Raw genomic sequence first — 23178 nt, forward strand, 5'->3', positions numbered from 1 at the left:
AACGTCAGCTACTGACACTGTGTGCCAGTGTTGATAAACTCCTGCAGCAGTATGTTGGCAGACTTCTAAGACCTGCAACTGTTGTCAGACTTCTTAAATACAGTGATGTCTCAGTGTTGACTGACAGTAGCTCTGTTCTGCCAAACAGTGAGTTACATATTGGCTATGAAGTCAAACAGTGCATGAATAACCACGAGGAGGATATTGCTGGCACAGTTATAGGAATTAACTTTTATTTAAAAAGTTACAGCTTTTTATAATGCTTAAAAAGTTTCCCATGCAGGATCACTTAATGAAAGATGCTGCATTTCTTATTAATCCTGCCAAAAAAAGGACATTTTTTGCGACTTGTCAGGGATGTTGGTTTCCATCTGGGTGCCTGTGCAAATGCTGCTGAGGCTGAACAATTAATTGAGGAGTTTTACCCAGTATCACACTGAAGACAAAGGGAACCTGACAGGTCCAGAAGATGGGCCCCACTCATGTATGTCCAAGTACTAAGCACACCTTCTGAGGGACCTTTGCATTGATGGGAAACTACCACTCTTCAAGTGCACAAGCGTTTAGCATGGTGTAGAAAGTAAAGACTGAATTGTCTCAATGTCTCACTGTAAAAACATTGAAAGCTTTATTAGCAGTTAAAATGAACAAAGAACTGGACTGCTGTGATCTTAAGCTGCCAAAACATGTCTTAGATGCTGCTAAAAAGCCACAGCAGCATACAATAAGTGTGCATCTGGTGCATATGATAGGATGCTGTTCATGCACTTAGTGTATATGTAAAATTGGTTGTGCGATTAACAGGTCTGTTTAGAAATGTAGCAAGTGGTATTAATGACCATGTGATTTTAGTTTTGATTTTGTACAGAAGTGCTGTTTCATGTACTTACGCTGTGATTATGGTACTGCAGATTATAAAATAAAAGTTTTGGATCGGACTCAAGTGTGTCTTATTGAAGTTTACAAATGTACAACAGGTCCCACGGCAATAGTGTGTTTTGTGCAGTGCAAACATAGTGTTCCACATTCTGACTGTTGGTCACAGGTTACTAAAGTTTATGTTCCACACTGGCCTCTTTAAAGGTTTAGAACTATGCTTCAACACACTGGGACAAAACAATCACAGTGCAATGTTCAACATTTAGTGATCAACTCTGATTGCTCCTCTCTCTCACTACTCCCAACCTTTCCATGCATTCCCAAACTTCTGATAACATCAGAAAGAGCTCCACCTTTCACTCATTTTCAATGGATCAAATAAGTCACGTTGTCCTCTAATGGGTGTGAGAAAATGTTTTAATGGGGGGAAGAATACTCATGTGAGAAAATGTTTTAATAACCTAGAGTAAAACGCAGTACATTCTTATGTGGCATAAAATGCAAACACTGCACAAGAGATACCAAATATTGAACCTGGAGATAATCTGGGACCATATAAAATAGAGCTCATTCTGCACAAACTGCTTCCTGAGTTTTCATCTCCCTTACACATTGTGTGTGTGTATGTGTGTGTGTGTGTGTGTGTGTGTGTTATGTAAACAATAAGGCACAGGGGGGATCCATAGTTTGGACATACTGACCGCTCACTGTATTGTGAGGCATGAGCCTGAAGGCAGACTGCCTTACAATCTCTGGAAGTATGGTAATATCTGTACAATGTACACCCCAAATTTCCTTATTTTATTTATAAAATGGCGGCATATATTTTCTGTAGTTTAAATTTTTCATTTTGTACTTTATGTATGATGACTATATGCTTTTTTAATGTACTTTAATAAAAATAGTTCTTCCTTTCATTTTAACCATCTAACTGCTGTGCAGGGTTATGGCTTTTTAACTGCGTGGAATTCCTGTAAGAAATTTTTATGGCAGTTACTTAAGGGACCATTTTGTCAAACTGTTACGGGCTACTGCACAGCCCAATTTATAAAACAGTTGCTAACACTATGCAACACCTCAGCTAAGTTCTGGCAGATGAACGACTCTGCCCTTGTGTAGGGAGTCACAGTGGCTGTTCTCCAGGCATCAACCACAAATCCTATGGTTAGGAAGCGGGTGAACAGTTTAAATACAAGCTCAGACACAGCATAAGTGGCACTGATGAGAATGCAGTGTAGTATAGTGTCTGGTCTCATGTAACTATTTTTAGTCTTTGACAGGGAACCCAAGACTTGTTCCAGGGCAACTTCAGAGGAAACTAAATTCACAGGGATACAGGAGGCAACAATGTGGGCAGGTGGGGTGAAGTTGGTACAAAATTTGTCTGCTAACATATTGGCTATACCACTGGATTCATTTTCAAACATTACCAAGTGTAAAACAGTAGGATTATGGACTCACATCAAAAGGGGATACAGCAAAAATGTATCAGTCAATCTATCCTCACCAGTAAAGAAGGGGGATAGATCCTGAAGAAACTCAAAAACAGGAGAGTAAGATGAGACTAATGCAAGCTAGTCCTCATATAGGTGCAAGGTGTGAGGAACCAGGTTTCAAAGAGGTGAGGAATGACAGAGCAACTTACAACACCACACAGTCTGGAAAAAGAGGGAATGAATTAGCAAAGTAAAAACAGTATCAAAAAGAGAGAAAGAAAAATACTCTGAAGCAGTGGAAATGAAAATAAGCCATCAAATCATATAAAGGTGACAATTCAAGAAGGTGGTCAGAAAAAAAAATAAGACAGCCTGACAATGATTGATACATAACAGTGTGCAAATCAAAATGGGCATGGTCAGTGTCTAAGGATGGGAACAAAGAGCTGTGGGAGATAGGAACCAAAGGAATACCGGCAAAAGAGGAATGAGAGGGGCCACAATGGGAATGCTGTATTTTTAAAAATGGAAAACAGTACTGGACAAACAAGAGAAGAGTATGGGGCTAAGACCAAACAAGTTAACAAAAAAGAATAATGAAAACGCCATCTAAAACAGGCACGCAATGAAGGTGAGTAAATGGTGACAAACGAAGTCGGAATTAAATAGTTAACAAAAAAGAATAATGAAAACGCCATCTAAAACAGGCACGCAATTAAGGGGAGTAAATGGTGACAAACGAAGTGGGAATTAAATAGTTAACAAAAAAGAATAATGAAAACGCCATCTAAAACAGGCACGCAATGAAGGCGAGTAAATGGTGACAAACGAAGTGGGAATTAAATAGTTAACAAAAAAGAATAATGAAAACGCCATCTAAAACAGGCACGCAATGAAGGCGAGTAAATGGTGACAAACGAAGTGCGAATTAAATATGCATCATATAAAACTTCAGAAATGTGCACAGTAATGACAGAAAATCTTATTCGATGTAAAACAATGGTGCAAAGCTAACCACAATGTAAGTGCCAAAAGTCTGAGAGTGTACTGTTGAAGGAAAGACTGCCTTCTCTGATTACTCAATGGCAAATGACAAAAGAGCTGATAGTGCCAGTGGGCCATGGAATATAGAAAATGAGCACTGGGGATAAAGAGCCAGTGGGCCATGGAATATAGAAAATGAGCACTGGGGATAAAGAGCCAGTGGGCCATGGAATATAGAAAATGAGCACTGGGGATAAAGCGCCAGTGGGCCATGGAATAAAGAAAATGAGCACTGGGGATAAAGAGCCAGTGGGCCATGGAATATAGAAAATGAGCACTGGGGATAAAGCGCCAGTGGGCCATGGAATATAGAAAATGAGCACTGGGGATAAACTGCCAGTGGGCCATGGAATACAGAAAATGAGCACTGGGGATAAAGCGCCAGTGGGCCATGGAATATAAAAAATGAGCACTGGGGATAAAGCGCCAGTGGGCCATGGAATATAGAAAATGAGCACTGGGGATAAAGCGCCAGTGGGCCATGGAATATAGAAAATGAGCACTGGGGATAAAGCGCCAGTGGGCCATGGAATATAGAAAATGAGCACTGGGGATAAAGCGCCAGTGGGCCATGGAATACAGAAAATGAGCACTGGGGATAAAGAGCCAGTGGGCCATGGAATATAGAAAATGAGCACTGGGGATAAAGTGCCAGTGGGCCATGGAATATAGAAAATGAGCACTGGGGATAAAGCGCCAGTGGGCCATGGAATATAGAAAATGAGCACTGGGGATAAAGTGCCAGTGGGCAATGGAATACAGAAAATGAGCAATGGGGATAAAGAGCCAGTGGGCCATGGAACATAGAAAATGAGCACTGGGGATAAAGACCATCTAATAATAATAATATGTCGCCAATAGTAAAACTAGAAATGATTTATTTATACACAACATACACACACACACTGACCAATTTCAGGCTCAGCCCAGATGAGACGCACAACACTTCACAGAAGGAAAGAAAGAAAGAAAGAAAAAGGGGGCCATAAATGTAAGCAATAACAGACTGGTTGTATATGTATATTCTAGTAAACCAACAGAGTGTACAATATCTACATTCTAGTATTATATACATACATTTGTTTCTAGTGTGTGTGCCAATATTCAGTAATTCTGAGAGAAGAAAAGAAATGTGGAAAGGAGACAGGGATCATGTGTTAGGTGATAAGCCCTGTGTTGAAGCAGGAGCATTTGTTTTGGGTGAAGAAGTGTCTTATTGGGACATGCAGGTATGCCTCTTTTAGGTCTAATGTCACCAGCCAAGCATTCTTACCCAGCATGGGCAGAAGCTGCTGCAAAGTTAGCGTTCTGAATTTTGGAATGTCCAGGTATGTGTTCAAAATTGATAAATCCAGTATTGGCCGCCAGGCCTTGTCCTTTCTGGGTACCAAGAACAGTCTTGAGTAAAACCCTTGTCCTTTTTCCTGTTCTGGTACCAGCTGAATGGCCCCCATATCCATGAGGGACATAACCTGTTTCTGTGCCTCTGCCCATTGATTTTTGGGCAGATCTGGCCAACCGTTTTCCATTGGCAGAGTGTGGAAATGGAGTCTGTTCCCCTGTGATACTATGTTTAGTACCCACTTGTCCTGGGTTATTAACTGCAAATTTTGAGTAAAAAGTGTTAATTTTCCCCCTAGGGGTCCTTCCAAAAGATAAGTGCTTGGTGTAGGCAGAGGGAAGTCATTGGGATTGTTTTCTGTAGGTTTGCGCTTCATCTCCTCCAGATTTGGAGGTAGAAGCGCCTCATTGCTTTGACCTGTATGAATCTTGTGCCTGGTATCTGGAACCCTTTGGGCATCTGGATTTGCCCCTTTGAGCTCTGTCTGACACAGGAAAGGACCAATTCTTTGTAGGCCAGTGTCTACTGAATCTGGGTGGCTGCACTTGTAAGAATTCTTTAACAGTTTGCATAGACTTAGCTTTGTCTTCCATTTTCTTTAAAACCTCTTCTGCCTTAATACAAAACAGAGTATCATGCTGTAAAGGTGCATCTAGCAATTTAGCTTTAACATGATCAGGCAAATTTTGTTCCTTTAGCCAGGCATGCCTCCTAATCACAGATCAAGTAACTGCGGCTCTGTAGGAGGCCTCTAAGGAGTCAAAACCACATTGCAAAGTATGCCTTCCAACCTGTTTAGCTGCATGCAATAATTCCTGCAATTCTTTTATTTTCTGCACATTCAGAAATCAACATAATTTTTTGTTTCAGCAATCCCATAACATGTTGTTGATACTTAAGCATATGAAATTGACAGATTAAGGCTCTAATTGCCAAGGTTGCAGATGTATAAACCTTTTTTCCCCATCTGCCCAGTGCCCTTGAATCTCTGTCAGAGGGGGCAGGATTTTTTGCTGTTGAGGCCTTAACTCCCTTTGGACCCTGTGAAATAGTTTTAGGATCAGCAGCAGGGTTTCTAAATAAAAGATGTATGCGAGTCAGGAACCCTGTAATATCTGTCAAGCTTACTGGGAGCCGGAGGTAAGGAGTCAGGGGTCAAGCTTGACTCTGAAAACACATCATCCACAATGTCTAAAACAGGGGGAATGGCTAAAGGCCTGTGCTGAGGGAGAAGGAAATCCCTGAGTCTCTTTTTTTGATTCTGAGAAATCTTGACTCTCCCAGTGAAAATGCTCCCTCAAAGTATGCAAGGTTTCCCCAAATGAATAATCCTCTGGAGGAGAAGCAGATGGTATAGACTCCTCTGCATCAGAATCTTCATAAGGAGGTATAGATAAATTCCTGATCAGAAGAGGAATCAGAAGAAATAGAAACCTGATCTGAAGATTCATAATCAGTGTCTTACCTAGGCCTCTTATCTGGAGGGGGATGGGTACCCCTGATCAAGTTAATAAGGTCTTCAGCCATTTTGATCATCTGTTTTTTAGGCATAGAGGCCTGTGCACGTGGCTCATGCGTCAGTTTTTTAATTTTAGAAGTTGCTTTTGTCTTTGGTTTTGCAGCTGTCGTCGGTTTGATATACAAATGTTGAGGTCTGAATACACCCTCAGAAGCCGTTGCCTGCTCAGCGGCTCTGGACCCATCCAAGGGAGATACATCGGTCGGTCCAATACCTTGAGCATCTTGCGGCATGCCGGACTCCACATGGGTGTCCGTACAGGCCTGCAACTCGAAGGTAGTGGGTATCAGGGGCTGCGAAAGCACCTCACTGAGTACCGGTGAACTGGTGACTGGCTTAGGAGAAGCTTCGTCATCAGTTTTGGATCTCGACTGCTTTTCTCTGTCCTTTTCTTTGCGTTTTTTATGTACTCAGGTAGTCGGATTGCTATCCGATAACATTTCTGGGTAGTTAAATCTGTTTCCAAAATACTTTGAGGCAAAAATATACCAACGCTTGAGTACGTTGGTTAAATCTAGCACAAAACTGACAGCCAGGCACGTTGTGATCAGGGCCTAGGCAAGGAATACAGTATAAATGGAAATCCTTATCAGGTATTTGCTTCCCACAAGTAATACAATTATTAACTTCTTCTGACATCGGTATGGAGCAAGAAAACAGTTTCCCCAACGGGGTACTTCGCTTTAGTGAAGACTTCGGTTTTGAAACTCAAACTCGAATATTTCAGTAGTCAGCCGACCAGCACTTGCGAAATGCTTCTGCTTCGGGCACCGCACGGCAAGAAAGACTAAAGAAAATGGCATCGGCTGCATGTTTTAAACCCCTGACGACCTGACGTCATGGAAGAGGAGACAGCAACCAACGCAGGACCCAAGACTTTGGAATTCAGGCCGACTGAGGGCAACCTGCCAGCAGATTACCCAAATGTAATGACTGCAGCAGTGAAACACGAAGAACATCTCCAAAACATTATCAAAAGAAAGTAAGAGTGCAAGAAAAAGTGACAGATAAAGAGATGGACCAGGTTAAGAAGGAATACTGATTGGCTAACACAGAGGCTAAGAGAGCAGTTACAACAGCAAAGAACAAGGCATTAGAGGCACTCTACCACATTATGGAAAGTGACTCAGTAAATGGCACAAAGAAACTCTACAACAGATTGCAGGACTAAGACAGAAAAATAAAGAAGATAGTAATCAAACAACCTTCATCATAAAGGATGCCAGCAACAACCTACTCACCAGTTCACAGTATTTCAAAGGCCGATAGAAAGAGTACTTCCATTGGCTTCTGAATGAAAACCCCACCATAACCTGTCAACCACTTGATGCAAGAAATCTGGACAAAGCCTCAAAATAGGGACAGATTTTAAATATTGCTCTTACAAACTTAGAAAGTTGATAGAACAACATAATTTGCATTAGAATGCATTTTCTGTAGGATATGAAGTCTGAAACTCTAATGTGCATCATTATCTAGTGACCTCAATACTCGGTGATTTTCCAGAAAAACACAAATTGTATGAGCAATAAACCAAAACTTGAAGGGAAAAATCTGGACATTCTGTGAAAATATGAACATTTGAGAGGTATGCACCCCACATAAGCTGCACTATCCAAGACACAGTCTAAGAGGAAATAAGAGAAGGAAAGTACAGTTGTGTACACCTACCATAAATGTAGATGTTAGAGTGTCTTCACTGTTGCAGTCATAACTGTAGGGTGTTCCTGCCGGCAGGCAGCCCGAGGTCGGCCAGAATTCCAAAGTCTGGGTACGGCGTCGGCTGTACCAGCAAGTACCCTGACGTCAGAACGCAGAGGTATAAAGCTGACAGCCGACGCCATCTTCTCCAGCCTTTCTTGCCCCAGATGTCAGAAGTCCCCCCAAAGTAACCAAAAGGTGTCCAAAAAGGAAACACAAATACATCACAAAAGAAGAGGAAGATAGAACAAGCAAAAAATAAGAGGGGATTGGTGGGAGGGAAACACCGACTGCAACAGTGAAGACACTCGAACATCTACATTTATGGTAGGTGTACACAACTGTACTATGTTCTTCGTGTTTCACTGTTGCAGTCATAACTGTAGGGTGGAATCCCAAAGCTGTGATGAGGGAGGAGGTTATGCAGAAGGGGCAGCCAGAAGACCCTGCAAGACAGCAGAGGCAAAACCTGCCCTAGACTTAGAATACAAAGGGAGATTATAGTGCTTAGAAAAAGTATGCACTGAACTCCAAGTGGCAGCTTCCAAAATGTCCTTGGTAGGAACTCCTCTGAGAAAAGCTGCTGAGGTGGCAGCTGCTCTAGTAGAATGACTTCTGATAGTACCTGGAATCTGCTTCCCAAAGTGAGAGTAACAAAACCTTATCCCATGAGCAATCCATTTGGAAATAGTTTGTTAAGAAATAGCCTTGCCTAGAGAACTGGAGGCATAAGAGATAAGCAACTGATCAGATTTTCTGAAATCTTTAGTTCTGTCCAGGTAAAACCGTAGTTGTCGGTGTACGTCCAATGAATGTAAAATCCTTTCCCCTTTGTTTTGAGGATTTGGAAAGAAAGTAGGAAGGTGAATAGTCTGATTTAAAGCCACTTTAGAAATCACCTTCGGCATAAATGTAGGATTGGTCCTCAAGGCAACTCTGTCTTGGTGGAAAATAAGGTATGGTTCCACAGCCATGAGAGCTTGCAACTCTGACACCCTTCTGGCAGAAGTCAAAGCTAATAAAATAGCTGTCTTCCAGGATAAGAACTTGATATCCGAAGCAGCAGCAGGCTCAAAGGGAGGTAAAGTTAGTTTCTCCAAAACATAATTAAGATCCCAAGCAGGAACAGGAGGAGTTCTGGGAGGTCTTAAATTCTTAGCCCCTCTCAAGAATTGTCTCACCAGCTGGTGAGAGAAGATGGGGGGATCAGTGTTGTAATGAGCCGAGATAGCAGAAGCATGGATTTTAATGGAAGAAAAGGAGAGGCCTTTAAGCAAAAGGTCTGAGAGGTAAAGTAAAATGGAAGAAATGTCAGGCAAAAGGATTAGAACCTCGATCCCGCATCCAAATACAAAATCTTTTTCATTTAGAAGCATAAGATTTTCTAGTGCTAGGGCGCCTAGCTTCTAAGAGAACATCCAAAACTTGTTTGGGAAAAGCAGAAGGAATCAAAGGCCTTTGTAGAGCCAAGATGCCAGGCAAAGAGTCTTGATTTGAGAGTGTAGCATCTGACCCTGATGCTGGGACAGAAGAGAAGGAAACAGAGGCAGAATCCATGGAGGTTCCAAGAACAGGTGTCTTAAAGTTGGATACCAAAACTGCCAAGGCCAATTTGGAGCTATCAAAATGATAATCTTGGGTTTGTCCTGTTTTATTTTCAGTAACACCCAAGGCAGAAGAGGAAGAGGAGGGAAGGCATATCCCGAAAGATTCCTCCAGCTGAAAGACAGGGCATCCACTTTACAAGCTGTTTTGTGGAAGGACCTGGTGCAAAAGAGAGACAGCTGATGATTGAGATGAGATGCAAACAGATCTATCCGAGGGCAACCCCAAACTGCCGTAATCCTGCTGAATAAGTTGGGGTCCAGCATCCATTCGTGATGATCCAAAAGATTTCTGCTTAGGCTGTCTGCTAAGAGATTCTGTTTTCCTGGAATGAATTGAGCTTGAAGATGCAGATTCAGATTTAGAGCCGTGTCCCATAAACTCATGGCTAGTCTGCAAAGGGGGTAAGAGTGAGAGCCCCCCTGCTTGTTTATATACCACATGACTGTGGTGTTGTCTGTGCGAATCAGAAGATGGCCTGGTTGCAAAAGACTCCGGAAGGCTAGAAGAGCATTTTGGACTGCCAACATTTCCTTCAAGTTGATGTGCCAGGTAAGATGCTTCTTTGTCCAATAGCCCTGCTGGCAATCGTTTAGGTAATGAGCTCCCCAAGCATAATCCGAGGCATCTGTGGGTTATGATCTGAGCAGGATGAGGTAGACGAAAGGGATTCCCTTCATTTAAAGCACAAGCCCTGGACCACCAGACGAACTCTTTTTGGAGGCAGGGAATCAGAGGTATCATTGTTTCCAGGCTGTGGTAATGCTGAGACCATACACTCTTTAGGTACCATTGAAGTTTTCTCATATGAAGCCTTGCATTTGGGATCAACAAATGTCTGCAGGAATTTCCTTGCAGTGAGCTGAGTTAAAGTAGCCAAGGTGCTTTTCTGGAGTAAGGAAGGCCCTTTGTAAGCTTGTGTTTAGAAGAGCTCCCAAAAATATCATTTGTTGAGAGGGGATCAAATGTGACTTTTTTGTGTTCACTGAAAATCCCAGAAGTGGGAGAAGATGCTGAACAAACTGCAGATGTTGAAGTAAAAGATCCTTGCTGTCCGCCTGAATAAGGCAGTCGTCCAGATAGGGGTAAATTTGAATCCCTTGGAGTCTGCAATAAGCTACTACTGGAGCCAGACACTTGGTAAAGACTCTGGGCGCAGTAGATAAGCCAAAGGGCAGTACAGAGAATTGAAAGGGTCTCGAACCTGCCTTGAATCTGAGGTATTTTCTGCGTTCCTGTCTGATGGGAATGTGTAAATAGGCTTCCTTCAGGTCCAATGTCACCATCCAAGCATCCAGGGAGAGCATGGGAAGAAGTTGTTGCAGAGTAAGCATCTTGAATTTTGGAATCTCCAGAAAGGTATTTAATACTGAGAGGTCCAGAATAGGTCTCCATTAGTTTTGTTTCCTTGGGACCAGAAATAGTCTTGAGTAAAAACCTTTTCCCATCTCTGGAAGTGGAACAGGTTCTATGGCTCTCATGGCCAATAAAGCGTCCACTTGATTTAAGGCCTCTGACCACTGATGTTTTGGCAGATCCGGCCAACCCGAAGACCTTGGCAGAGTATGAAAGTGGAATTTGTAGCCTCTTAAAATCACGTCTAAAACCCATTTGTCCTGGGTAATATGAGTCCAAATTTGGTAGAAAAGAGAAAGTTTTCCTCCGAGAGGGGCTTCCAGGCAAGGAGGACCTGTAGCCCAACGGAGAGTGTCATTGGGTCTGCTTCTTTTGTGATTGAGGTCTGTCTTCTCCCCTCATAGGTGAGGAAGCAGTCCATTGTCTTGACCTGTAAGAGGCCTGAGCCTGCGCCCGACCTCTGGAGCATCTATATCTTCCCCTTTGAGGCCTGTCAGACGTGGGAAAGGACCAATTTTTGGAGGGCCAATTTCTAGAAAATCTAGGAGGCTGAACTTGTAAAAAAATCTTTGACGGTCTGCATAGATCTTGCTTTTTCTTCCATCTTTTCAATAACCTCCTCAGCCTTGGATCCAAATAAAACATCATGCTGAACAGGGGCATCCAACAGTTTAGCCTTAACCTGCTCAGGTAAATTCTGCTCACGAAGCCAAGCATGTCTCCGATAACAGTACCAGAGGCTGCGGCCCTGCAAGAAGTTTCCAAGGCATCAAAACCACAATGTAAACTATGTTTGCTAACGTTCAATTGCATGCAATACATCCTGTAATTCCTTGCCCTCTGCACATGCAGGAAAGGTAGAGAGCCTTTGCTTTAAAACAGACAAAAGAAATTGCTGATACTTGAACATGTGAAACTGGCAATTTAAAGCTCTAATAGAAAGAGTAGCCGAAGTGTAAACCTTTTTGCCCCACCTGTCTAAGGCACGAGAATCCTTTTCAGAGGGAATAGGATTTTTAGATGAAGCGGCCTTAGCAGCCCTAGAACCCTGAGAAATGGTTTCAGGATCAGCAGAAGGGTTCTTAAATAAGAATTGATGGGAGTCAGCGACTCTGTAAACTCTATCAGGCTTAGAAGAAGGAGCAGGCGGCAAGGAATCGGGATTCAGGTTAGCTTCAGAAAAAGCATCATCCACAATATCAAGTACAGGAGGAATAGCCAAAGGTCTGTGTTGAGGGAGAAGGAGAAATTCCCTAAGTCTCTTCTTGGAAACAGAATAATCCTGACCTTCCCAATGGAAATACTCCCTCATCTCATGTAAGGTTTCCCCAAAAGAGAAATCTTCAGGGGGAGAAGCAGAGGGAATAGAGTCCTCTGCATCAGAATCCTCATAAGGAGGAAAAGAATAATCCTGGTCAGAGGAAGAGACAGAAGACACAGAAGCCTGATCAGATGAATCATAAGGAATATCCTGTCTAGGCCTTTTTTCTGGAGGAGGGTGAGAACCCCTAATCATTGTCAGTAAATCTTCAGCCATCCGTAGTAATTGCTTCTGGGACTTGGGAGCTGTATCAGAGGAAGCTTGAGAATAAACCTTTGGTTTAACAGGAGTCTTTGACTTTGCCTTTGTCTTTGAAGAAATAGTGATATGAGAAGGCCTGAAAACCCCCTCAGAAGCCGGTACCTGCACAGCGGTTCCAGACCCATCTGAAGGAGCGACGTCCGAAGGTCCTGCAGCAGATAAAATACTAGGCCTAGAAGGCTCCCCATGGGAGTCCGTGTCGACCATCGGTTCCGAAGTGGCGGACGACAGGGGCTGCAAAAGCGCCTCACTGACGACCGCCGAACCCGAGGCTGGCTCCGGCTGCAAAGTATCTTGTTTGGACCTCGGAGGCCTATCCTTGTCCTTGCGTTTCTTTTGAATTCCGGTTGTCGGTAAAGTATCCGACGACATCCTATAATTGAATCGTCTACCGAAATAATTCAAGGCCCAATCGTACCTACGCTTGATAGTGCGAGAATTAAACCTGGCACAGAACCGACAGCAAGAAACGTCGTGGTCAGGGCCTAAGCAAGGTAGACAGTAAGAGTGGAAATCTTTATGAAGTATTTGTTTTCCACACGATATACAATTATTAACTTTTTCTGACATCGGAGGAGCAAGAAAAAAGCTTCCCCAACGGGGTACTTAGCTTGAGAAGAGAAGTAGAAAACTTCAGACCGACGACAATCAAAGCATGTTGTCCTGAATACGCCAACCAACGACTTGCGAGCTGCTTTCCACCGCACGGCAAGAAAGACTGGAGAAGATTGCATCGGCTGTCAGCTTTATACCTCTGCATTCTGACGTCAGGGTACTTGCTGGTACAGCCGACGCCGGACCCAGACTTTGGAATTCTGGCCGACCTCGGGCTGCCTGCCGGCAGGAACACCCTACAGTTATGACTGCAACAGTGAAACACGAAGAACATCTCACCCTAGAAGATGTAAGAACTAAGGAAAATGAAGTCAGGGAAAGCAGCAGGCTCAGATGAGGTCATGGCAGACATGATCAAGATGTTGAGCGAGTTCGGGGAGAAATGGCTCCCAGAGGTAATCACAACAGTGTGGACAGAAAGGCATATCCCAGATGGCTGCAGAATAAACACACTCGTGCCAGTGTACAAGACCAATGGGCACATTCCAGAGTGATACGCAGAGTAGTAGAAAGCACTGAGCATTGTTTAAGATTAAAAGCACCGGCAAATGGTGTATGACAAAGTCTGTGCAGTGGCAGAGTTCACTGATACTGATGCAATGGCTACTGCCTACCAAGACTATACAATTATGAATTTGCTGAACTGGTGGGATACAACGATGAATATTCATGAACACTGGTAAAAATAGTACACTGTGAAGTTCTGTAGAGATACAAATTCTATGAAATGTGCCTCTGGAAAAAGTGGTAAAATGACACTGTTGTGCTGAAACTTCACAAGGTAACTTTGGTGTAAACCATTTTCAAACCAGGCACTCACCTGGTGATATTCTAAGAAAGAGACATGTTCTGTTTTTCCATACAAGTCACAATGGAATTGTAAAGACTACCGTATGTCAGTATTGGGAATTCCATGGCAGAGAAAGGGCTACTTCAAAACTATATCAAGGCCCTATGCCAATATGAGAGGTCTAGTAAAAGTAAAATGGGTATTTCTATCTACTGAAAAACTATACACTATAAAACTTCTGTAAAGTTAAAAGACGCTTGAGTTAAGTGTGAAGTACAATGGGTGAAGGCAAAAGTGTGGTAACAGGAACCAAGCCCTAATGTTCAGATAGGTGTCAACTTGAGTTTCCTGCATTAGTGTCATATTGCAAACAAACCCATGGAAAAGGAAGGTGAAGCCCTTTCCAAAGGTATAGCTGCTCAAATGAAACCTTTTAAAATACTGCTCAGCAAAAAACAAACTAGCTCAAGGAAATGTTTTCAAAAATATAGCTGTTCAACAAGAAAAGGCAGGAGCAATGCAATGCTGCTACACAACAAAGTGTTACAAGTAAGCAAAAACAGAGGTCAAATCGCCCAAGAGTTCTAGAAAATGGTGCCTTAATTCAGAGACTTGTATAATATCTTGATGCCATGAGGTAGCAAGGGGCATTACAAAGAAGTTTGACGTTTCTAAGGCAGGAAAACAAGAAACTGAAAAAAAGGTGTTGAAACTGCAGTGCATGACAGTTTACAAAGGTAGCCAGACGGTACGGTTTCTAACAGACAATGGATAGCAAACTGAAAGACATGTTTTTTGCAAACAGAAATGAAAACAGTAAATGGGAAAGCCAAGATAAAAAAACAGATAGCAAGGCAGGGTAAAGAAACAAATGAAACAAAGTGGTGATCTGAAAAGTTTTGACAAAAGTACTACTACAAGTATAAAGGAGAAGCCAAAGAAGGAGACAGAGGGTGCAGTAGCTAAAGTCTAAGAATGTCAGCAGATTCATCTGCACCAACTGGAAAGGCCACAACACTTGCACCAATTGGAAAGGCCACAGAAATACCTCACAAAGGGAATCCATGGCCTCTAACACCTGTCCTATGTGGACAGGTTCAAATCACTATCACTCTACTCTGTATCGCACAGATTGCTCAAAGGTGATTTGTGTCTTGCCTACAATGCAATCTCAGACCCTGCTCTACCAGAGATGCTCCATACCCGTAAGTCTAACTCCTCGCGTAGTACCCGATAGAAAGTATTACATCTAATATGTGACATTACCAAAACCTGCTGGAGAGACAGGTTTGTCTCCCAGAGGCTGCCTTGTCTCTGGAAAAGAATCCCCATACATGTAAGTACGTCGCTGACAGTCTTCAAGCGCAGCCTTGATGAGTGGATGGGTAACCACAAATTTGACCCAGGGGTTCCACCTGTGTCTTTCATTGACAGGGGCAACAGGTGCTGATTAAGGTTTCTTTTTTTGCAGATAAGCTCTTGGCTAGGCTTGTAAGGGCCCCAGAGCTATTAGCCTAGTAATCTCCTATGATCCTATGATTCATGCCTGAAGAGTGAATGAGAAATTAAAGTAGTAGAAGCTGCAGTTCAAGTGATTGATTTAAAACTGCAGCCTGAATAGCCCCAAAATCATCCTCTAAAAGGAAATGGAACACTGTTGCTCCAAACACAGAGAATTCATAAGAAGGAAAAAGTCCGCACAGACTGGAAGCTGACTGTGTGTTTACGAAGTGAGAAAATAGTGGCACGGCAAGATTTGCAAACTTCAACTTTATTACGGAGTTTTATCACAAAACACAGGACACAAAGGTAGCAACTACAATTGATAAAGCACATCAAGGGTCACTTAAAACCATATATAAATTCACATAAAAGTACCAGGTATATTACGGTAAGGTAATGTAAGCTAAAAATCATCCCACAAAATCAAAGGGTATTTTGAAAAAACATTTTCAGGTGACCTGTGGAAGCTGACGGAGAACGGACACTTCCATATCCATTGAGGTAGTAAGTTCTACCAGTGAAGCTCCTGGAATGCAAATGAACTAGTACCAGAACTCTTTTGGTTCACCTGTGGAACTACCAGCAGTACCTTGGAAGTCAACCGCAAAAGCCTGAGCACGGCAATATGGCAAAACAAGCTTATTCAGGTGTGAAGGATCTATATTGTGGAGGGACACAACACTAAGGCCTTGTACATGGATTTTGTAGCAAAATGCAAGTCAATCTACACTATGTACACCAGGGGTAATATAGGTTGGTAACAAGATGCGGCAGTTCACAGCTAAGCAACAGAGTTCAGCAGCATTTGCAGATGATCAAGCTTAGTGCTAGGAAGTCTCAGGTGCAGGACATTACAATAGTCAAACCAGGATGATACTTATTCAAAAACAACAATAAAGAGGCCAGCCTGAGGTAGAAAGCACTTAATATGGATGTGTTCCGAATATGGTGACAAGGTGATTTAAAAGTGTTAGCCTACAATCCAGGATTACATGTAAACTATGAATCTTATGAACAAACTTAAGCTTGTTACCAACACAAATGATATAGTTCAGAAGTAAAGGTGCAGAAGATTTCCTCAAGGTCATATGAACAGCCATGGCCTCGGTTTTAAAGGTATTAACTTAATTAAGATTAATTAGACTAAGCCAAGAATGTACAACATCAATGATGTCAGCAAGAGAATGCTGCCATGTGGAAAGGAGAGAGGGAAAGCTAGGTATCATCGGCATAATGGATATACGATAAAGAAGGCAAAGTACTGATAATGCTTTAATGTTAATGCAGAAATGAGTTAGAAACACTGAACAAATTCAGACTTTTAAAAGTGCACACAATACTAGTCAAACTGTCAAGATAAGTCTGCAAAACGAAAATTATTCTCATAAGTAGATGGAAGATGCTCTCACTAAACTTTTAAAGCACTAACAGGCAATTACTAGAGGGAACCTCTATTTCTACATAATCAAGATGATCCTATACTAATAGTCTTTTCCCTCTCAAGCTGCACCTCAGTTAATGAAGTTTCTTTCATAGAAACATTTACCTCTTGTTGTAATATGGCATAACACTCATACTTGTTTGGGTTTTTGTTCTTTTTTGCCTTTTTATGTTTGAACTTTGAGAACTATGTCTTTCTGAGAATAATCTAAACCAGGCACAGGCGGTGAGTTCAGACTCCATGACTGGACTGTATTCAACATCAAGGACACCCGAGACACTCTGGATAAGTTTTACTTATTTGACAAGTCCTTAAATCTGTTTCTGCCCCTTCAGGTTCTGCATCTGTTTGCCCTACAATATCACCGGGCTCATTAGTTTGGGATGCTGAACAGTTTCATCGTTACGGCATTCAGGCCATGAATATCTGTGTAGCTCTAGGTAAAGAACTGGAAAGTAAAGCCAAGCATACAGTAAATATAGAAATCATACGCTGCTGTGAAGACACTGCTGCACTAAACTCTAAATTAGCGAATTACAATGCAAAGCCGAGTTCTAAACTAGAGAATGGAAAATACAACATCTTGGAATACGAGCTTGACTTTGATCCGACATAGTCACAAATAACTTGTACAACCAAGACCTAGACAAATGTTAGGCAATGGAAACGAATGGTGAAGGAGGGATGCAGAGGGCATATGATGACAGGCATCATAACAAAGATGGTTTCTAGTATGAAGTTTCTAAACTTCCCAAGAATAAATGTAGCAGAGAAAACACAGCAGCCTAATACATCTGAAATTCAGATGAGTGACAGGAACGTACACTCTTTTAATGGAGAAGATTCCACTTTCTATATGTTAAAGAGACTCCAGCCAAAGGCAATCTAAAATTAGCAGGGTGGAAAATTCATTATAGTAAGAGAATGGTCAGATCAACTAGTATATTACCAGTCAAGTGTGAATACAGATAAATTAAAATCTGTTGTGTCATCTAATCTGAAAAGCCTAAAACAAAGGAATAAACATGAGCTGAGTCAATCACAACAAAAATTTACTTAAATGTCTGAAGTTTCACTGAAGTTTAAGTTTATTATGAAGAATCACAGGTACATAATAAAGAAGCAAATATTTCATTTGCAAATTAAAAAATGCATCTGCAACTGAAAGGTGTGCAAAAATATCCAGAGATGGAAATCAAAGTTAGAAACTATGAGAAGTTGGAATTTTATAATAATGCTGTTCTGATGGAGAAGGAAGCACTAACCAAAGTTGTGAACCAGAAAAAAAAGCTGCAAAAGAGGAAAAAGTAAAGCAGAATTCTCATCCACACGCGTCCGCACACATACACACAACAGAAAGATGATGGTCTATATTACTGTGACTACTTAAAGGTGTCAGGTGGCACAAACAACAGCAGAAGAATTTGCTGCAAGCATCTAGCAAACAAATCAACATAAAGAAAGGACAGCAGGACGGTAACTGCTTGAAATGTCAGGACTCACAATGCCAAGTCCCAGAATGTGAGACTGAATGACCAAAAATCTGATCTTACAAATACATCTGAGATTACCATACCTCAGGGAAGAGTGAGAAATGGCAATCTCAGAACTGGTATACAAGTCTGGGGTGGGGGTTCCCTAACATAAGAGGATGCAGAGGGCTTACCCTCTTACAAAAAGCAAGTATGAAGAAGAAAAGCAATGTTTGACATTAACTTTTTGACTATTTCCTGATTTCCTGTTTTGTTTTTTTTTTGTCCGGATTCATCATTACAAGTACCAACATTTCAATTTCATCAAGAAGCCAAGCAGAATACTTTTCAAGTGCTGTTTCCAACACTATGCAGAAATAATTTTATTTATTTATTTTTTTTTTTAAGGCAAGGTCATTCATGCCTGGACTTCCTGAGATCAAGTGAGTAGGGTTACCACCTGTCCCACTTTGCAAGGGACAGTCCCTCTTTGGGCAGTTGTGCCCTGCATAAAAATTGAAAAAAATGGCAAATGTCCTGAGATATTAGGACAAACATATTTCCTATATTTAATATAATAGTTGCATAAAACAGTTATTCTGTTTCTGAAACACCTAAATATTATAAGAAACAGAATAAGCAACTAAAATACTACAAGAATAAGCTTTTATTTAGGCAAAAAAGTGAAGCTCTGTCCTTTGTACTGGCCGTTGGTATGTTTTGCCTTGTAAAATCTAACGTTTGTACAAACAATGTCCCACTTTGGGCATTTGAAAAGGTGGCAACCCTACAAGCAAGTCCATGCAGACATTCAGATGAAACCTGACTAAGCAAAAGGACGTTGAGTTACCAACATGGTCAAGTGACTACTCCAAGACTAAATAGCAAGACTTTCTTTTCAAACAAAATTGTGGAATAACTGTATATACAAATGCTACAGAGCACATTCAAAATGAGACTACTTGTACACTAAAATGTTACTGTTGTTCTCAGTCTGAACATTTCAATAGAAACTGTCACATGCTGGAATGCCCAAATCAAAAATACTACAAAGTAATTTGGTCTATGCTTGATAAACATCGCACTGCTCTGAGCAAAGTGTGCTCAGTAATGTGGATCTTTTTTAAGTGTATGCACAGATAATGTGGGCAGAAAAAAAAAATGTCATAAGAGATGAACAATATTTGAATAAAGATGTTCAGCAGGGTAATGTTACCAAGTCTGGATGGGTTCAGGTTGATATTCTTATAGCTAAAGAAGTTGTGCCAGAGGCTTCTATGTTCAGCCATCGAATAAAACTTACAGCAAATGGCTATTAACTGAACAATAAACATCGAACGTTCCTTTTGTTGAACACTCATACCTCCAAAAATAAAATCATTGAATATCCATTTTTGCCCAGCATTGCCAAATTCCAATGATGCTGTTCAGTGAAAGTAAACAAACATGACCTTCATAAAAACACCTCCTCAAGTGCACACTATAGAACATACAGTAAAGCAACACCTTTTATATGTGAATAAGCAAGAATATTGTCCCGTTACAAATAGTGCTGTAAACGCATACTTAAACATATTTTAAAGGCATTTTCCACGTACAAACAAACCTGCACTTACCCCACTGTACAACGATAGTTAGTATAGGTTCATAGGTAGATATTAGGCTATCTGCCTGAAGGTATTTATAAGCCTAGCCAGAATGCGTTGGCTTTTGCCACCCACAGGGATTTATGTTCAGGCTAGTGAGCTTGTCTATAATACCAGAATGGGGAATGGTGTCGAAGGCCCTTGCGAGGTCTAGGTAGGCTGTGTGTACCACTTTTCCCTCATCTATAGCATTGGTAAATGTCTCAAAAAAGTCCATCAGGTTTAGGAGGCATGATCTGCCCTTAAAGCCGAACTGGGTAGGGTCCAGTCTTTGGAGGTTCCCAATGTCTCTGTTGAGTTCCATGATGATGTGCTCCATAGCCTTGCAGACCAAGCTAGTCAGGCTTATAGGGCAATAGTTCCCGGGGTCTGTTGTGGCTCCACCTTTGTGAAGCGGAATAACCGCTGCTGTGCGCCACTTGTAGCCTGAGGGATGTGGGGGGGGGGGTGCAGCCCATCACAAGAGAAGAATTAGCTGAATAACATACACTCCTTATGTGGGGGCTGTGGCCACCACGCCCCCCACATATACACCCCCGCTAATTATATATACAAACTCTGAGACTGCACTACAATGGGGAAAGGGCAGGTTTCGATATACATGGAAATATGCCTTTAAAATATAACTGAGTATGCGTTTACAGCACTGTTTATAATGCGATAATATTCTTACTTATTCACATATAAAAGGTGTTGCTTACTTTATGTTTTATAGTGTGCACTTGAAGAGGTGTTTTTATGAATGTTATTTTTGTTTACGTTCACTGTGTAGCATCATTGGACCTTGGCAATGTTGGACAGCTATGGCTATTCGATGATATTATTTTCGGAGATATCACTGTTCGACAGAAGTACAGTTCGATGTTTATTGTTCAAGTAATAGCTGTTTGCTGTAAATTTTATTTGATGGCTGAACATAGATCTGTGCCAGAGCATGTAGCATAACTTTTGCCCAGCACCATCTGGGAGCAGAATCTCCCATCAGTCATGCCTGGTCAAGGGTGTACTGTTGAGATCTTTTAGTGACCACCCACAAGTTCCTATTAACTTGAACAAATGTCACTACAAAGGGTTCAGAGGGTCACTCCAAAGTTAAAGAGTCTCTTACTTGGAAGATTTCCTGGTATGGCCAGCCTCAGATCCCTTTGAGCTAGGGGAAGGATAATGAAATGTAGTCCCTCCATTTGGGTTGGGAGAAAGGTAGCGTAACATGATGGCTGAAGTTGTATGTGGTTGTCCTGCACACACTGAGAAGGTAACGGAGACACAAACAGTGCAGACTGAGAGCCTATGGCCAGAGACCAGAGAGGAAGCAGTGCCCTCAAAAATGTACTGTAACTTTTTCTGTGCAGAGAGTTGTAAAAAAAAATTAACCATGTTTAAACCAGCAAGGACCTAGGAACCAATGACTAAATGAAGTCAGCTTTTGCTATAGTTGTTCTTCTGCAGAAGAAAGCACCTTTCTGCCTAAAACAAAAGTAATTTAAGTTGGTTTACCAGATAACTCATGTCCCTAGTTTTATGAATTAAACTGATGCAAACAGTGCATCTTGGGAAACTGAATATGTCATCTATGATAAGGAATGTACTAAAATATGTGAATTTTTGAATAAAACCCTTAGAGTATCTCTCTCTCTCTCTAGGTGAACGTGCGCCCAAACCCACCCACCTAACCAAATACATGCGCGCATGCACACACCTACCTATAAAGCAGCTGACTGTGACTGAGTGTGAGCACATGTACATACATTACATATGCACCTATAAGTGGCATCAAAGTCACCTCCTTGGGCCAGTCCCTGTATGGAATTTCACCCTTAGTCTCACAGGAAGCAGCACAGCTTGTAGAACAGTGATCTCACTACAAGTATCGCAGGTAACATGCAGGAGCCAGCATCATACTGCCTCCTTTTAGGTCAGTCACAGCTTCCCCAGTAATGAAGACCTCACAGCAATCTGGACTGGAATCTGATGATTCGAGTTCCTCTGGGACTGGCACAGGGAAGCCAAACACTGGCCAGCACTTAACCAAGGTAGACTACTCATCAACTTAAACTCAGGTACAAACAGAGAGAGAGAGAAAAAGGGAACAACTGTTGGGAGTGGGCTGCAGGTAGGTCAGCCCAAAGTATAACATACAGTACATCAAGAAATAAATAAATAAAGGGCACCAGCTACGAAAGTAAAAACTACAATCAATTTTAGAATAAAAATGCATAATATTTGAACCATTCTGACAAAGTCTGGTGATCTTAAAAATCAGGGAAAAGTAACCTACAGTTAAATACTGAATCAACTACAAATATAGGAAACAATATACAATGCAGACAATTTAAGCAAAATACAATACTTCACCTGATGATCAGGATGCCCTGGGACAACTTACGGGCCCTCTCCCGTAAGGGATGGCTGTTACGGTATCTGTTGAGAGACCCATGCTGGAAGAAATCAAGAGAAAAAAATTAGTTGGTGCCTGGAGGATTTCCTGCCAAACATACAGTGAAATGGCATGTCCTGTGCTACTAATAGCAGTCCACATCTGTTACCTCTCCTGCAAAAGAATAAATACATGGTCAGTTTATGTGGGACATATGTTTACCAGCAGCATAGGCACTGAATACATAACAGCCAACAAAGTGGTAAGTCTCATCCCTACACTGCTGAAGAATGGAAGGGAAAGCACAGTGCATGCAGAGATTTCAGATATGAATGTCTGCTAGCTGTTGCAAAAACTCAACCCTCATCAGAGGTCTTCTAGTCACCACCAGGCTCCAGGCACAATCTCTTTCTCAACACCTCCACCACTCCATAAACGGAGACAACCCAGGCCAGTCACAGCACTCCCAATTGATATTGTAATGACCCAATGGCTCGCTCCTACACCTATGTTGTCAAAGGTGCTGTAAGAAAAAAATCAAGTGTGGTCTTGGACCTGCTTCAACAAACATTTCAAGTTGAATCATTAGCAAGACAGTAGACAGTTCGACTTTGCTCTGACAATAAAATACTGCTGATAACAACTTTGAAATGTAAATGATAAAACTCAAGATAAAGACCATACAGAGCTGGAAGCTGGTGCCAAATATCCACATACATAAGCATCAGTTCCCTTATACTTCACTGGCTATGCAGAGTATGTCACATGAGCTTTACCAAGCTATGCCACTGTCAGCCTCCCTTACATGAAAGAACACTCCTTGAAGCTCCCCTAGACAAAAGTGGCGTTAGACAAACTACATACACACAT

General features: G+C 41.7%; 1 protein-coding gene across 1 annotated transcript in view; it reads right to left on the reverse strand.

The window, feature by feature from the left end:
• Nucleotides 1-23178, reverse strand: part of YJU2B (YJU2 splicing factor homolog B) — a 986874-nt gene that overhangs the window by 233807 nt on the left and 729889 nt on the right. Inside the window, exon 5 of the mRNA XM_044057152.1 lies at nucleotides 22287-22369. Coding sequence (XP_043913087.1) covers nucleotides 22287-22369 — 83 coding nt within the window. The remainder of the gene's footprint in view (nucleotides 1-22286; nucleotides 22370-23178) is intronic.

The sequence above is a fragment of the Protopterus annectens genome, chromosome 15.part0 (genome assembly GCF_019279795.1).
Source record: "Protopterus annectens isolate FY-2018-M chromosome 15.part0, PAN1.0, whole genome shotgun sequence".
Classification (NCBI taxonomy): Eukaryota; Metazoa; Chordata; order Ceratodontiformes; family Protopteridae; genus Protopterus; species Protopterus annectens.